The 16300-nt window shown below is 43.8% G+C and overlaps 1 protein-coding gene across 1 annotated transcript in view; it reads left to right on the forward strand.

The window, feature by feature from the left end:
- ADAMTS19 (ADAM metallopeptidase with thrombospondin type 1 motif 19) overlaps window positions 1-16300 on the forward strand; it is a 269857-nt gene that overhangs the window by 59211 nt on the left and 194346 nt on the right. Inside the window, exon 5 of the mRNA XM_030192330.1 lies at window positions 12874-12957. Within this exon, the coding sequence (XP_030048190.1) occupies window positions 12874-12957 (84 nt within the window). The remainder of the gene's footprint in view (window positions 1-12873; window positions 12958-16300) is intronic.

Here is a 16300-nt window from a genome sequence, read left to right on the forward strand (position 1 = left end):
GGTTTGACCAGTGTACAAGGCATGATGTTATGATGGCATGGACCACTGCAGTCAGACTCATCTTTTCAATATATGGAGACAGATTTTGTAGCTGCCATAGGTAGACAATTTTTTAAGGTTGTTTGAATTTGCGGGATTAGAGTGAGTGATGAGTCTTGCAGTATCCCAAGATTCTTGACCTGTGATTTTAGGGGGAGTTCATACTTCCCAGAAGGTATTTTGATCTCAGGAATTTGTCCTCTTGTGTTGTTTGCCCATTCCCGAGTTGTGATTAGGCAGGCAATCAGTTTATTCAATTCTGTGGTTAGATCTGGTTCAGTGGGTATGAGTAGTTGCTCATCATCAGCATAGATGTAGAATTTTGTGCCCATTGACTGAAGCAGCTCAGCCCAAGGCTTGAGGTAGATATTACATAAAATGGGAGATAGTATGGATCCCTGTGGCACTCCACAGTTTAGTGCCCAAGGTAACGATGTGCTGTTGCTGAACAGAATTGATTGTTGTCTGACAAATAGGAATTAAACCATATAAATACTGTGCCACTGATACCTGTTTCTGCTAGTCTTGTAAGCATGATATTATGATCCACAGTGTCGAAGGCTCCTGAGAAATCAGCATCACTAGTATTGAGACAGATCCCGTCATGGTTTCTGTGCAGATCATCAAGAAGGGACCCAAGAATTGTCTCTGTTCCATACCCAGGTCTGAAGTCAGATTGATATGGGTCTAGCCAATTAATTTCAATTAGCCAGTCATTGAGTTAAATGCAGACTAATTGTTCTGTAGGTTTTGCCAGGAAAAGAATGTTTGAGACTGGTCAGTAGTTTTCGAGCTTGTCCTGGTCAAGTGAGCTCTTTTTCAATAGGGGGTGCACCACAGCTGCTTTTAGTGTTGTTGGAAGCTGCCCTTCCACAAGAGAGGTGTTCTCGCTCATTGGGTTGTAGGGCATAGGCCTTTCCAGATTTTTTCAAGTGCTTCCTCTGTAACCTGGTTGAATGGGACCCAGATGGCAGTGCAGGGTGGGGAAGAGGGAGTATTCTCATCATTAGCTGGTGGGAGTTTTGATGGGACTGTCTGTAGGTCCTGATGGAGACCTTTAATTTTGTTGTCAAAGTGCGTGGCAAAGTCATCGCTGGCTAATTATGATTGGGTAGGTTGGTTGTGTTGTAGAGTTTGCAGTAGGCTGTTTACTATTTTAAATAGTTGCTTGGTTGAATTTGCATTTTGTTCTATGTGTTGAGAGAAATATTGTTTATTGGCTGTTGTTACCACCTGGTGGTACATTGCCATGTGTTTCTTATGGTTGAGACTGTCTTCATCTAGGTGAGATTTTCACCATTTTCTTTCAGGTTGATGTCCTTGACGCTTAAGGATACGTAGTTCTGGGAAGAACCACGGGGAACGTTTGTTTGTAGAACATAGGACTTTATTTAGAGGGACTGTTTCTTCTAATGCCTTTGCTAAGCATTCATTCTAGATATTATTCCAGATATCTCCTTCTGATGTCCTTAAGCAATATTACTGTAAATCTTCTCTGTTGCTTCACATGTTAGATATAATATTATATGAGACTGCTTTTTTATTGAGCAATTAATGTAAAACTCCTTTGTTTGCTTCGCTTATTATAGTTAGCCTTAACTTCGAGTGAATTGGCTTCTTTTTGATTACTTTTACTGTAAATCTCTTGCTGCCTGACTTTGTCATATATTATGCTGTACAAAATTTTTTAATTCTACTTTTTTTATATTAAATGTAAGCCACGTAGAACTCAAAAATAGATTTCAGATAATGTGGGATGTAATAACCAATAAATAAGTAAATATCAACCTGTACAAAATTTCTTAATTCTACTTTTTTTTATATTAAATGTAAGCCACGTAGAACTCAAAAATAGATTTCAGATAATGTGGGATGTAATAACCAATAAATAAGTAAATATCAACCTGTACAAAATTTCTTAATTCTACTTTTTTTTATATTAAATGTAAGCCACGTAGAACTCAAAAATGGATTTCAGATAATGTGGGATGTAATAACCAATTAATAAGTAAATATCAACCAGTTCTGACACCGTCATAATCTTTTCATCCACATGGGGGTAGGGCAAGGCCTCCAGGAAGTTATCAGCAGTCAGATTTCTTATGTCTCAGATTTCCTTCCAAACTTTGGGCTCATTTGTTTTATGTAGTCCTTAATTAAAAATTGTAGTATAAAATGATAGTCTATGACAGGGGTGTTATCTCGATGCCACCAGCCTTGTGTTCAAAGATGTCAACCCCTTTGAGGAATATCCAGCCTAGCATATGACCCTTTTCATGAGTTGGAGATTTGATCACCTGAATGAATCCTAGAGCTGCCATCGTGTCAAGGAATGCAGCAGTAGTGGTGTCTGGAGTTTCAATGTGTAGGTTAAAGTCTCCCATGATAAGTAACCTAGGGTTACCTCAGTCACCTGATTTAGAAGTTCTTGCACAGATGATGTGTTGTTGTTGCAAGGTGCTCTGTGGTCCACAAGCACCAATACTGGTTCCTTATTTTCTAGCTGGATTGGGAGGCATTCTTCTCAGACAGGTGGGGGATGGAGACTCTGCATAGTTTGATCGTCTCTCGGATAATGACTGCTACCCCTCTACCCTGCTTCCCTTGTCTTGATTGGTACAGGATAGCAAATCCTGTGGGGCATAGTTCAGCCAATGGTACTCCACCACTTTCATCTAGCCAAGTCTTGGTTATTCCCAAGATGTCTAAGTGGTGTTCACTGATGACATCATGGATCATAGGAAATTGTTTATTGGCTGATCTGGCATTTACTAGGTCCAAGTTTCCAAGTACTGTTTTGTTAGTTGTGGTTGTAGTTTTAGGGGTTACTTGATGGTGGTAGGCAAGTATTTGTGTGGTATAGCTAGATAAGAGTTTTGCCACTTGAGTTTGTGTCCTCTTGCCAGCTGGGGGAGTCTATTGTTTCTACTTCTCCAGATTATTGCAGGGTATGATAATCTTTGGTTTACTGGGCCAAAGCACATTCTTGTTTAAAGTAGGTAAAACAGATTTTAAAGTCCAGTATCTCATATCCAAGAGGTACTTCTGTTCTATAGAGACAGAGATCACATGACTATCTTACTCCTGTGAAATTATTTGGAACTTTAATGCAGAGGGAAATTCAGCAGAATATCAGAAAATTAGAGATAATATAAGTTAAAGATATGAACTTCAGCTCACGGAATTGCAGTTATGGTTTCATCATTTTGTAGTTTCTGAGCCTGATGTCCTCTGCTGGTAGCGGTGATATTCAACTGCTAATCATATAGTTATGTGCTTTAAATTAGAACAGCCTTTTTGCTGTTCTGAATTAAGCTTCATCACAGTAAGTTACACATGTGACCATGTGCTCTACCCAGGCACATCCCTTTGTAAACCCACTTGCAATGTTTGCACTGTTGAAGATATGTGTGTAATTAAAGAATAGCAGTTAGGCCGAACATTGGCATGTAAGTGTGCATGTATTCTTAATATATATGTCTGTAACTGGTATGTAAATATTAGTGCCTCCTTTATGGAATTACTCTCATGCACCCTAATTCTATAACAGGGTGACCACATTTACATGCCATTTGGGCGCTAAGATTACAGAATACTATCACTTTCATAGGCAAGTGTACATTTTCATTCATACGTTGTAGCAAAACACTTTAGTGCTATTCTGTAAGAACATAAGTGTTGTAGCACATAACTGTAAGGGGAGTCTTTACTTGGGCAGAGACCATGGGAGGAATATGGGTGGGGCTGACCCTTATACCCTGGATTCCATATAGCGCGCCTAGAAATCGGTGCCAAAATCAGTGCAGATTCTATAACAATACGCGTAATTTAACAAGCTAATGAGCGCTTATAAGGGCACTTAAGCAATAATGAGCACTAATTGGCACTGGTTAGAATTTAGGCGCACAACTCGCTAAGCATATTCTATAATGTGCGCTGAATTGCTAACGCACACAGGCAAAAAAGGGCATGCTATGGGCGGGGAAACGGGCATTTTGTGACGTTCCGAAATTTAGGTGCCTAGTTATAGAATATGGCCCAGTATGCCTAAATCTACAAGCCAAGATTTACGCCATGTTTTTGTTGGTGCAAATGGATTCTTGTAGGTTTAGGCGCTGAAATATCAACTAATCGTATTCTATAATCGGCGCCTACAAATCAGCGTCAATTTTTTAGGTGCTATATGTAAGATCTCCCCCTATGCGCCCATCTTATAGAACACTGTAAATTTTGTGCATCCTTGCTGCATCTAGATTCCACAGCTATCCCAGGTCTATAGCTGCTGTAACTGGGGGCGCCTAAATGCTAGGAGCGACGATGTCGAGTTATGTTGGTATTCTGTACTGGAACTTGGATGCCCAGATGCCATTACAGAATAGGTTCTGACTGTGCTTCATCAGGGTGCCTAAAAGGAGGTGCCCAGTTGCAGAATTTTCCCCACAGTGGCTAAACATTATCACTGACTATCTGTAGAGGTACGGAGAACCCTTTGTTTCATCCTGGCTTTCTCTGGAAAGTGCTGGTGCAGTCTGTATGAATTTTCAGTGGCTCTTTGTATAGTGCTGCTGAAAATTCATTGATAGGGGTTTTTTTATGTTTAGTAGGGGTGGGCAGCCAGAAAACCTTTGTGTTGTTTCTAGGAATTTTTCTTTGGGTTTCGTGGCTATTCTGACATTAGAGTGCACTGTCTCTGCAAATAGCATGCCCTATTTGCAAAGAGGGCATACTTTTTCGTGATAATGCGTACATGCCTGATGGTGAAAATCTATCTTCTCTGGACTAGCAATGGGGGGAAGCATTAAGAAAAATGTACAGGGTATGGAAAATTGTCATGCTATGAAGGGAGGTGGGTTCTCGGAGAAAATTCTCTGCGGAGGGTTCCTGTTCTTTGGGGATGTCTCCTCATTGGGACTACCTGCTATCTGGGAAAGGCAGTTCAAGAGAGGGCCACTCTGTGTTCATCAGATTTGAGTGGAGAGTGAATCCCTATGCTAACTGTACTGAAGTGAAACTGCTGATTAGTATAGGGGATTTTTGCTGCCATGCACATGGGGGAAATAAAGTAATAACCAGATTGACGTAACTATTGGGCAGATTAGGCATTTGCCTAGGGCAGCATGTTCTGGGAGCACTGAAGAGCAGCTGTAAGCCGAACAGTACAGTAGGTCCTGATAGCCACACAAACAACCAGCAGGATGTGTGTTTATCCACGGGGATGGTGGGTAGATTCAAAAAGCCCATTTTAAGCAGGTAAATGGCTTTTTGAAAATTGTCATCATTGGGGGTAAGTGACATCAGCATGTAGAGGTGCATTTTATAGTGGAAGTAGGCACTTAAAACCACCCTGGCATATATGCTGTCATAAGGCACTAGTGTGTCCTTCTCAGGAAGTTGAAGCAAACCAAACCATATTATTTCTCTTTTTAAATCGATGGAAATTAGAAAATGGGGATATTGCTTTAAGAAGTGGGTAGGGTTATCATATGTCCGGATTTACCAGGACATGTCCTCTTTTTGAGGGCATGTCCAGGCAACCAGGTGGGTTTTGCCAGCCTGCCCGTTTGTCCAGAAATCCGGACAAACGGGCAGATTGCTAGCCTCCCCTCCCCTTACTTACTAGTGCCCTGGTGGTCTAGTGACCTTTTCCGCCTTCGGGGCAGGAAAGAGCCCCCTCTTTCCTGCCCGGAGTGCTGCCCTGCATGCATCCTTCCTGTTTGTGATCCTCGGCGCCAATTCAAAATGGCCGCCGAGAATTGAAGTCTCGCGAGGTCACTTCAACTCTCGGTGGCCATTTTGAATCGGCGCCGAGGATCACCAACAAGAAGGGTGCATGCAGGGCAGCGCTCCGGGCAGGAAAGAGGGGGCTCTTTCCTGCCCTGAAGAGGTCACTAGACCACCAGGGCAGTGGGTAGTAAGGTAAGGGGAGAGGGGTGACAGGGAGGGGGGGCGACGGGGTATGTGACAGGGGGGAGGGGAAAACGTGACTGGGGGTGGAGCGAGGGTGTGACAGGGGGTGTGGTATGACGGGGCAGGGTGGGTGTGAAAGGGGGCGGGGCATGTGTCCTCCTTTTGGGGGGACAAAAATGGTAACCATAGAAGTGGGGAAACTACAAGTCCCAGGATGCAGTGGAGCAGTGAGGTCAGCAGAAGAACCAGGCTGGCAGGAAACCTGGGGAAAGCCTGCTACCCAGTGGCGTAGCCAGACAGCCAGCTTTGGGTGGGCCTGAGCCCAAAGTGGGTGGGCACAAAATTTTCTCTGCTCTGCCCTCCCTCCACCACTATACCCACCGTTTCTCCCCCCTCTCCACCCCTTTGCCTACCCTTTCTCCCCCTCCCCACCTATCCCCTCTGTATGCAGCATGTGTCCCTCCCCTCCACCTCATACACAGCCAAGACTTCTCCCTTCCTCACCCCTCCACCCCTTTGCTGCATCTCCCTCACCCACCAACCAAGCCTCATCTTTCCATCTTCCCTCCCCCCTGTGCAGCATCTATCTTTCCATCTTCCCTTCCCCCTGTGCAGCTGCTGTCCCCCCCCCCCCCCGCCTTCCCTCCCCCATGCGACATCTTTCCCCCCCCTCCCCCCCTGTGCAGCTGCAGCATCTCACCCTCCTTGCAGGCCCGCCCAGCAGCAAAGTTCCTGGCGGTGATTCCAGTCGCAGCGATTCCCACACGCTGCCTGCCGGCTGCCGCTCAACAATATCCTCGTGATACTAAGCGCTAACCCGGAAGTCTCTCCTGCAGAGGAGAGACTTCCGGGTTAGCGCTTAGTAGCGCAAGGAGATTGAGCGGCAGCCGGCAAGCAGCGTGTGGGAATCGCTGCGAATGGAATCGCTGTCAGGAACTTTGCTGCTGGGCGGGCCTGACCCGAAATTGGGTGGGCCTGGTGGCTACACCCCTGCTGCTACCCAACAGCAGCTGCACAAATCTAAGAGGTGGGTGTTTTCCATCAGCAACTCTCATACCTGCAGCAATTATCAATTAACACTGCTGACTGCCAGAGGCAGAGTTTGCTCTAATGGATCTCAGGAAGGGAAGTCACAGACCAGAAGTAGAGAGAGACATAGGGGGACAGAAAGCCTGAAGTCTTGAAAGGCAGAACAAAGGTAGTTCTCCAAGAAGGAGGGCTGGAGACAGAGTTCCCTTCCCAGACTCTGTGGCAGGCTGTCCCATTTGCCAGGAAGGAAAGAGAGTCCACTCTATGCAGGCATTAGTGCTAAGGCTTACTACAGGCATTTACAGGGAATAGTTGGAGCCTGAGAGGAAGAGGGGGAGGAAAGTTCCAAGGACTAGACAGTCTCTAATCTGGAGAAAAGGTGTTTCCATGGGGGTGAGAAGTGGTTTATTCTGCAGAAGAGTGAAATGATGGCCGATGTTTCAACAAATCATTGCTAGTGAAAAAACTTGCTTCTTATTTTGGAAGTGGCAAAGTGAATATAGAAAAGGAGACTTGAGATTAAGGGTGATGAAAGTGGTTACTACATTACTGCAGGTTAAGCTAAAATGGTTGGGAAAAGGAGAAAATCCTGTAAAGCTAAATGGAATTACAATGTCTAGGTTTCAGGATTAAGGAGTGAAACCCCAAAACTGTGAGGGGAGACTTTTGGTTTTTACATGAGTCCATGTTAACTAAAGCTGTTTAGTAACTGCATGTGTTGGCTATATTTAGTGAGGTCCTGCTGAAGCGTCCTGTAGGGAAAGTGCAGAAGGAAAGCTTGGGGCAGCCTTGTCCCCCAGGGTCCCTTGGTGGTGCCAGGGCCATGGTGACATGACAGTACGCAGGGGCTCAGAAAACAGAGGAGGGCTCCAACATGTAGGTGCCAAGAACACACATAAATATCGAGAATATTGGAATATACACACGTGTGCACGTATTTATTTATTTTAGAATTTATATCCCGTTTTAACCAAAGCAGGTTACAGTTACATATATACTGTTAAAAAATTATACACTCACAATTAACATAGGTAACACTTTCTGCAAAATTATAACTATCACAAGAGTCTTATCCCTCTAAAAAGGCTTTTATAAAAGTGAGTCTTGAAAGTTTTTTTTTTAATTGCTGCACATTTACACAATGTCTTAGGTACCCAGGAAGCTTATTCCACATTGAAGGTGCTGCAATAGATAAAGTATGATTCCAGGTTTCAGCATAATGCTATGCTGTAGCAGATGAACACCACAATTGTTTAGCAGATTCAGACCTCAAAGAACGTTTTGGCACATACATTATCATACTATTAACAAAATAACTATTCATCCTTTACACAACTGGCAACCAGTGTAACTCCTTCAAAATAGGAGTGATTTGAGTAGCTTTTGATACTCCCATAATCAAATGTGCAGCTGTATTTTGGATGACTTGCAAAGCCTGGAGTTTGGCAGATTACATTCCTAGATATATTGAATTGCAATAATCAATCCTAGTCAACACCAGGCTCTGCGAGCACCGTACTTTTTAACTTACGTAAAAGATGGAGTTGAAAAAAAGATGTTGAAATTACATGATCGACCTGATTCTGCATTGTGAGATTGGAATCAAACATGACACGAAGGTTACGAAGACAAGATTTCACTGTAAACGTGACTCCATGATATTTTAACACAGATGTTAGGGAATGGTCTAAAGACTTCCTTATATACAGTACATGATTTCAGTCTTAGCTAAGTTCAGTGAAAGCTTATGATCAGACGTAATACAGTGCACTCCATTTAAGTGCATGTCGGATAAGCGCATGCTCTGTTTAACTGCATGCCGTACTTCGGTCCCGTTTTTGGCACCATCAATTTCTATGGGGACAAACTTCGGCTTAGCGCACCACTGATAAGTGCAAGATTCGCTTATATGCATGGTTTAAGACTGCTCCTTTGCAGTAAAGACTCCGCATAAGCGCACGCACGGAATATGGAAGCCGATTGGCACGTGACAAAGGGGCGATAAATTTGAAATCTCATTGTTTAACTGCCACAGGCAGAATAAGCGAAAGAAAGTTGTTAGAGTGTACACTTAGCTTTGTTAAGGATGTGGAGAGGGATGAAACAGATGCAGCTGTTGCAAACGTGTCAGATGAACAGGCTATTGACATCCCAGCTGGTGTTACTGAAGAGGAGTTTCATCACTACGCAGCTGTTGATTACGATCTACAAACAGCTGACGACAGCAATGATGTTGAGATATGCGCCTACATGCAGGCAACGGCTGATGATGAAACAGATTATGAAATGAGCAGCGAGGCACATGCTGACAAAATTCAACAACCTCCTGTCACTTTTGCAAGAGCACTGGAGAATCTCAACACCGTTCGGGCCTATCTTGAGGCCACTGGATGTCAGTGCTATGACAGTTTTACCGTCTGGCAGACGAAGTCTATGGAACTTGCAGACACAAGAGTGTACAGAGGACTGTGACTGATTACTTCAAGTAAGCCTAACGTCAGTTAACGGAGACTGTATACTGTACATATAATTAACAGTACTGTACATATGTTTATCAGATGTCAAGCTTCTTTGGGTCACAACGGTTAAGTGCACGCTCTGGTTAAATGCATGTATTTCTTTGGTCCCAGACCCTTGCACTTAAGCGGATTGCCACTGTACTAGTATTCTGGCTACACGCTATTCTATAAAATGGCTCCTGAATGCAATGGTTTGTAGTTGAAAGGTGAGTGTACACATGGGCAGAGTCTGGACTGAGCATGAGAGAGGCACACAGTTATGCATGCAAATTCTGGTATTTTATAATTACTCTGAGGACAAGCAGACCCTGTCTTGTCACAAAAAGAATCTGCCCAGCACTCTCTCTTTAAGAGGCCTTTGACAGCATCCCACCGCGCATGCACAGGTACCTTCTTGCCTGATGTGTGAGCGTGGAACAAGCAGTCTTCGTTTTTCCACAGAGAAAGATCAAGGTTTTGGTCTGTTTTCAGTGCGTTTAGTTTAATTTTTCCTTGGTGCCTTTCCTGCGGCACCAAGGAAAAATTCATTCTTCATTCTTTTCATTTTTTTTTTGTTCCCCTTAGTGTCATAAGAACAGATATACTGGGTCAGACCAATTGTCCATATAGCCCAGTATCTTGTTTCCAACAGTGGCCAATCCAGGTCACAAGTACCTGGCAGAAACTCAAATAGTAGCAAGATTCCATGTTACTTATCCCAGGGCAAGCAGTGGCTTCCCCCATTTCTCTCTCAATAGCAGACTGTGGATTTTTCCTCCAGGAACTTGTTTACCTTTTTAAAATCCAGATATGCTAACCACTGTATCCACATCCTCTGGCAATAGGTTCCAGAGCTTAACTAATCATTGAGTGAAAAAAGTATGACCATGTAACTGCATTGAGTGTCCCCTAGTCTTTGTATTTTTTTGAAACAGTAAAAAATCGATTCACTTTTATCCTTTGTACACCACTCAGTATTTTGTAGACCTCTATCATATCCCTCCTTAACTGTCTCTTTTCAAAGCTTGAAGAGTGCTAACCTTTTTAGCCTTTCCTCATGTGAGAGGAGTTCCATCCCCTGTATCATTTTGGTTGCCCTTTTCTTCCAATTCTAAAATTTATCAAGCAAGATGATACTTGTACAGAAAAGTATGATTTAACATTTTACATTACTTCAAAACTAAATAAAACAAAAAAGGGAAAATCATATGCCAATCCTACTCGTCCACATATTTGAATCCAAGATTACAATCAATGGAAGTTCTAATTTAAAGAAAAAATAGTAAAGGCAGATTACCTAACATGTCACTGAATTCCTATTCACCAAAGAAAAAGAGAGCTAATCATTAGGCACTAGGTACAAATTACCCCCCAGTGATCCATTTAGTTGAAAAGAAAGCAGTAAGATGGGATGGTCATAAAAAAAACATATTTAATTGATTGGTATCTGATTACACATTTACATGGATAATGTAAAAAGAAAGTAGCCCCCCAGCTAAAGAACACCTGGCTTCATTGATAGGAATTGCTGACATCTCTTCTGGGTGTCTCGAGAAACATCCAGAAAAACTTGAATTTTCAATCCCAAAAAAGTCTTTTCCTTATTTTTGAAGATCCTTCTCATTAACCAATTTTTTTCAGGCACCAACACCACAGTAGCCACCAAGGGCAAGAAGGGAAAGGATTCTATTCCATGTACTTCTTTGCTGTTGCAAGTCCCTATTGTCCTAGTATTTTTGTTGTAGGTGAACCTGATAACTAGAAATTCCCAGTTGTGAGAAGATGGAGCCTGCTTTTCCACGGAGAAAGCAAAGTTACTTACCTGTAGCAGGTGTCCTCCGACAACAGCAGGTAAATCATTCTCATAAACCCTCCCCTTGAAGTTGTCTTTTCCAGCTATGTCATTTGACTGCTGGTCCCACACTCGCACCTCTGGTGGGAAGGCACCCACTCATGCACGGTGGGATGCTGCCAAAGGCCTCTTAAAGATGACATCACACTGTTGGGAGAATAATTGGCCCTCTGTCCTCGGAGAACACCTGCTACAGGTAAGTAACTTTGCTTTATGCACACTTTTGAGCAATCTAGGCATGAACCTTTACACCAACTGTGATATAAGTGGTTGCACTTAAAATATATGCAGGTATTTTTGTTGCAACACTAATCTAATATAATAAAACGCACCCTCAACGTTCTGAGGACAACGTTCTGTGAAGCCGTGAAGCCATGAAGCCATCTGACGTCACTCCCAGGCTGAAGGGTTCGTGGATTCGTGGTGTGAAGCCTTCAAGCCAGCAAGCCGTCTCTGCCCCGCCCTCGCGTCTAAACAAATCCGGAAGCGAAGCGTCAGGGAAGGAGGCGGCGCTCCCGACGTCTAGCCTTCCCTTCGCTGTGTTCCGCCTTCAAAAAAAGGCGGAACACAGCGAAGGGAAAGCTAGACGTCGGGAGCGCCGCCTCCTTCCCTGACGCTTCGCTGCCGGAAACGCCACGGAGGTAAAGTTAAAAAGAATAAAAAAAACAATAAAGGGATGCATGGATGCGAAGGGGGGGGGCATGGATGCGAAGGGGGGGGGGGGAAGAGGGCGGGCCAGGCTGGGACATGGGAGAGAGAGGAGCATGGATGCGAGGGGGGGCCATGGAAGGGAGAGAGGGGACTTGCTGGAAAAGGATGAATGGAGGCGGCAGGGGACAGAGGAGCATGGATGGGCATGGATTGGGAGGGCAGGGCTCAGGGAAAGAGGGAAATTGCTGAAAAGGGTTGAATGGAGGGGGCAAGGGACAGAGGAGCATGGATTGGGAGGGCAGGACTCAGGGAGAGAGGGAAATTGCTGGATAGGGATGAATGGAGGGGACAGATGGGCATGGATGGATATGGATTGCAGGGCAGGCCTCAGGCAGAGAGGGGAAATGCAGGATAGGGATGAATGGAGGGGGCAGGTGACAGAGAAACATGGATGGCCATGGATTGGGAGGGCAGGGCTCAGGGAGAGACTCACTCTCTCTCTCACACACTCACTCTTTCACTCTGACTCTCAAACAGTCACTCTCACATACACTCTCCCAAACATACACACTCCGAGGAAAACCTTGCTAGCACCCGTTTCATTTGTGTCAGAAACGGGCCTTTTTTACTAGTGTTCTATAAAGGAAAGTTGGTGCCTACTTTTCTTTGTAGACTTTAAATAGGCGAGTCTTTATCTTACTGGTTACTGCCCTCCATGTGCTTAATTGAAGAAGGGAAACATTAATTCATGTACTTAATGTCAATGAGATGGGGGATTACTGCAGAAACTCCAGTATATGGTTTTTTTTCCCCTCCTTGATTAGAATATAAAGTTGTCTTGGAGTTTTTAATGTTGTATGTAGTTGAATTGAATCTTGCTTTTCTATTTCTTTTTAGGTTTTCAACCTCTTCCAACACAAGAGTCTTGGAGTTCAAATGAATCTTCTTGTGACTAAGCTGGTTTTACTTCATGAGACACCAGTAAGAGATTATTGTATTATGCCATGCCCATTACTCTTTAATTATAAAAAGATCATTCAAATACTTTACATCTAGGTGGAAAATGACCTCAAGGACCTATGAATTTTGTACCAGATTTTTTTTAATGCAAAGTTGTTGTGTACTTTCCCTTAGAAAACTGTCATGGGTATAATTTTCTGTGGGCTTTTGCACCTGCTTGTTTTCAAGTAAATTTTCTCTGAAGAATAATACATTCAAACTTAGAAATACAATGTACCCACATTATTTCTGATGCCATCTGGAACATCTCACTGAAATATGGCTTAAAAGTAGATGAGTTGTAAAACAGTATGCATACCTTTCAGCTTTTTTTGGGAGGGACAATGTTCAAATACTGCATTCTACTTCGGTAAGTGTTTTATTCATGTAAATGCTTCTGAAAAATGTCCTTCCCATATAGAATATTGTAATCTCTCAATTTACTGTATTGATGCTAACTTTTTTTTTAAATGGGACTGTTGTATACTTGGATATAAGTTGAGTCTCATTCCCTTCTGTATAATTGTGGGGTGTATGTATCCTGACAGTATATTATGGTCTCATAAGCATAAATTAAATTATTTTTATGAATGTAGTAAACTGGGAAACTTCTGATAGGTTATGTATAGATCTATCGGCTTTATTTTTGTGCTGTTTTTTTGTTGTATCGAAATACTGTAAATTAGCACATAAGGTCTGATTCACTAAGGTTTTCTAATTCATTGGCTAGTTTGAGGAAAAAAGCTTGGCTAATGAGGATGTTAAGAGAATATATGAGCATCATTTTGATGTGCTGTAAAATGAGAAGACATTGCAGTTGGGTGGACCATCAAACATATAAATGGCAAGAGGCGTACTCACTCGCAAATGCGCAGTAGAGACCCTCTCTGTCCCGCCCCCGCATCAGTACGTGATGACGGGGGCGGAACAGAGAGGGAACCTGCGCACCTGCGAGTGAGGAAACCGCCGTCGCCACTGCTCCCCCCCCCCCCCAGGGTTGTTGCTACCTCTCCACCCACCCACCCGGAGTCGCCGCCGCCACCACCCACCCTCCACCCGGCCCGGGTACCTGGCTTCAATATTCAAACCGCTGGAACGCAGCACACAGCTCATCTGAGCTGCCGTTGGCCTTCCTTACCTGCCTGTGTCCCGCCCTCGCCGATGTTACGTCACACGAGGGCGGAACACACGCAGAGAAGAAGGAAGGCCGACGGCAGCTCAGATGAGCTGTGTGCTGCGTTCCGGCGCTTTGAATAGTGAAGCCAGGTACCCGGCCCGGGTGGAGGGGTGGCGGAGGGAACCCCAGGGGGGGCCTTTCAACCCCCCCCCCCTTCCTTTACTAGCCCGTTTTTACGGGCTCAACGGCTAGTATTTCATATATTGCGTTAGAGGCCAGGAAAAGATGTGGGAACAAACTTTATTACATTATAGGGCCTGAGCTATTAGAGCAGGGGAGGGAAAACTACAGCCTATGGTCCAAAAACCCGCCCATTGGGTCATTTTTTTATAACCCCACTTGCTGTAGGTAAAATTGCTTTATTTTCACCCACTGATGCTATAACTCTGTGGCTTCTCCGATGACCACATCAATGGTCCATGCGCTTGAGTCTTCTACATCAGTGGGTATTATGGGCATTTGATGATGACGTGGTCAGGGTAGCCACAAAGTTGCAGCAGCAGGCTCTGGAGGAAGAGACAGTGCTGTCTTCAGCCTCTTGGGCCACAAGAAAGTAGTACTGAGTTCCTTCACATAGTCACTGAAGGAGGAAGCACTGTTTTTGGCTGTACAGGCTATTTGGGAGGAGGCACTGTCTTCTGCTGTGGTCTTAGAGGAAGCGGAGCTGTCTGTGGCCACAAAAGCATGAAATACTGTCTAGTTGTGCAGCCCACACTGGAGGGGATAACTGTGACTGTTGTTTTTTTATTTACAATATTAGCAAAATTCGCCCCTTCCTTTCTGAATATGCTGCCACAACCCTTATCCACATCCTTGTCACCTCTCGCTTGGACTATTGCAATTTACTTCTCATTGGTCTTCCGCTCAGCCATCTCTCTCCTCTCCAATCTGTCCAAAATTCTGTGGCACGACTTATTTTCTGCCAGAATTGTTATACCCATACTAGCCCGCTCCTCAAGTCACTTCACTGGCTCCCTGTCTGCTTCCGCATTCAGTTTAAACTTCTCATACTGACCTTTAAATGCATCCATTCTGCAGCCCCCCCCCCATTACCTCTCCACTCTCATCTCTCCCTACATTCCTCCCCGTCAACTCCGCTCGCTGGACAAATCTCTCTTGTCGTCCCCCTTCTCCTCCACTGCTAACTCCAGGCTTCGATCCTTTTCTCTCGCGGCACCTTATGCCTGGAATAGACTTCCTGGACCTATACGTCTAGCTCCATCTCTACCTGTTTTCAAATCTATACTGAAAACCCACCTTTTCACTGCTGCTTTTTAGCTCCCATTAATTCCCTCACCCGTAACTGTCTTGTCTGTCTGTATTATTTAGATTGTAAGCTCTTTTGAGCAGGGACTATCTCTTTGTATCAGGTGTTCAGCGCTGTGTGCGTCTGGTAGCGCTATACAAATGCTAATAATAATAATAGGGTAAGAGAGAAACTGGGGATAAGAAAAAAGGAGAGTCAGAATGAGAGGGGAGGAGAATGAAATTTGCATAGTGTCCTAGTTTATAACAGAGACTTAATCAAATAAATTAAACATTTATCTTTTAACTGCCTTTTCAAGCAACATCAAGGTGGTAAAGTAATAAAATGAGTGATGCAAACATAAGAGAGGAAAATGACACAATGGGACGGCTGGTAAGCCAAAGGCAATAAAAAAAACAAAAACAAAAAAACAAAGGCCAGATGACCAGCAGGATCTGTTAAACCCAAGGAAACAAAAACACCACAGAAGGACACAAGGATAGAGTGTTAACTTAGGAAGACCTTGAGAAAAGAACCATGTTTTTAGTCTGACCTTAAATTTCAGATAGTATGGGTGAAAAGCCTGAGATCATTGGGCAACCTGTCACAAAAGAAGGGGGCTAAATATTAAAAGGTTGACAAGATGAGTGTCAGAAGGATTACGTGAAATCCTTGGGATGAGTTTAAAGCCTGTGAGAGAGCTGTGGGCATAATTAATCTTGCTAGGTATAAAGGGATTCCACTATGGGAGGCATGGTGAGTTTACAAGATTTGTAAAATTTGAGCCTAAAAAGAATTGGCCACCAGTATTTAGTGAAGAATGAGGTGACATGTTCATATTTCTGGGTCTTAGAAAGTATCTTAAGTGTTGAGTTTTGAATGATATGCAACCTTCTTAAAGA

This window comes from Microcaecilia unicolor, chromosome 2, assembly GCF_901765095.1.
Source record: "Microcaecilia unicolor chromosome 2, aMicUni1.1, whole genome shotgun sequence".
NCBI classification, from domain to species: Eukaryota; Metazoa; Chordata; class Amphibia; order Gymnophiona; family Siphonopidae; genus Microcaecilia; species Microcaecilia unicolor.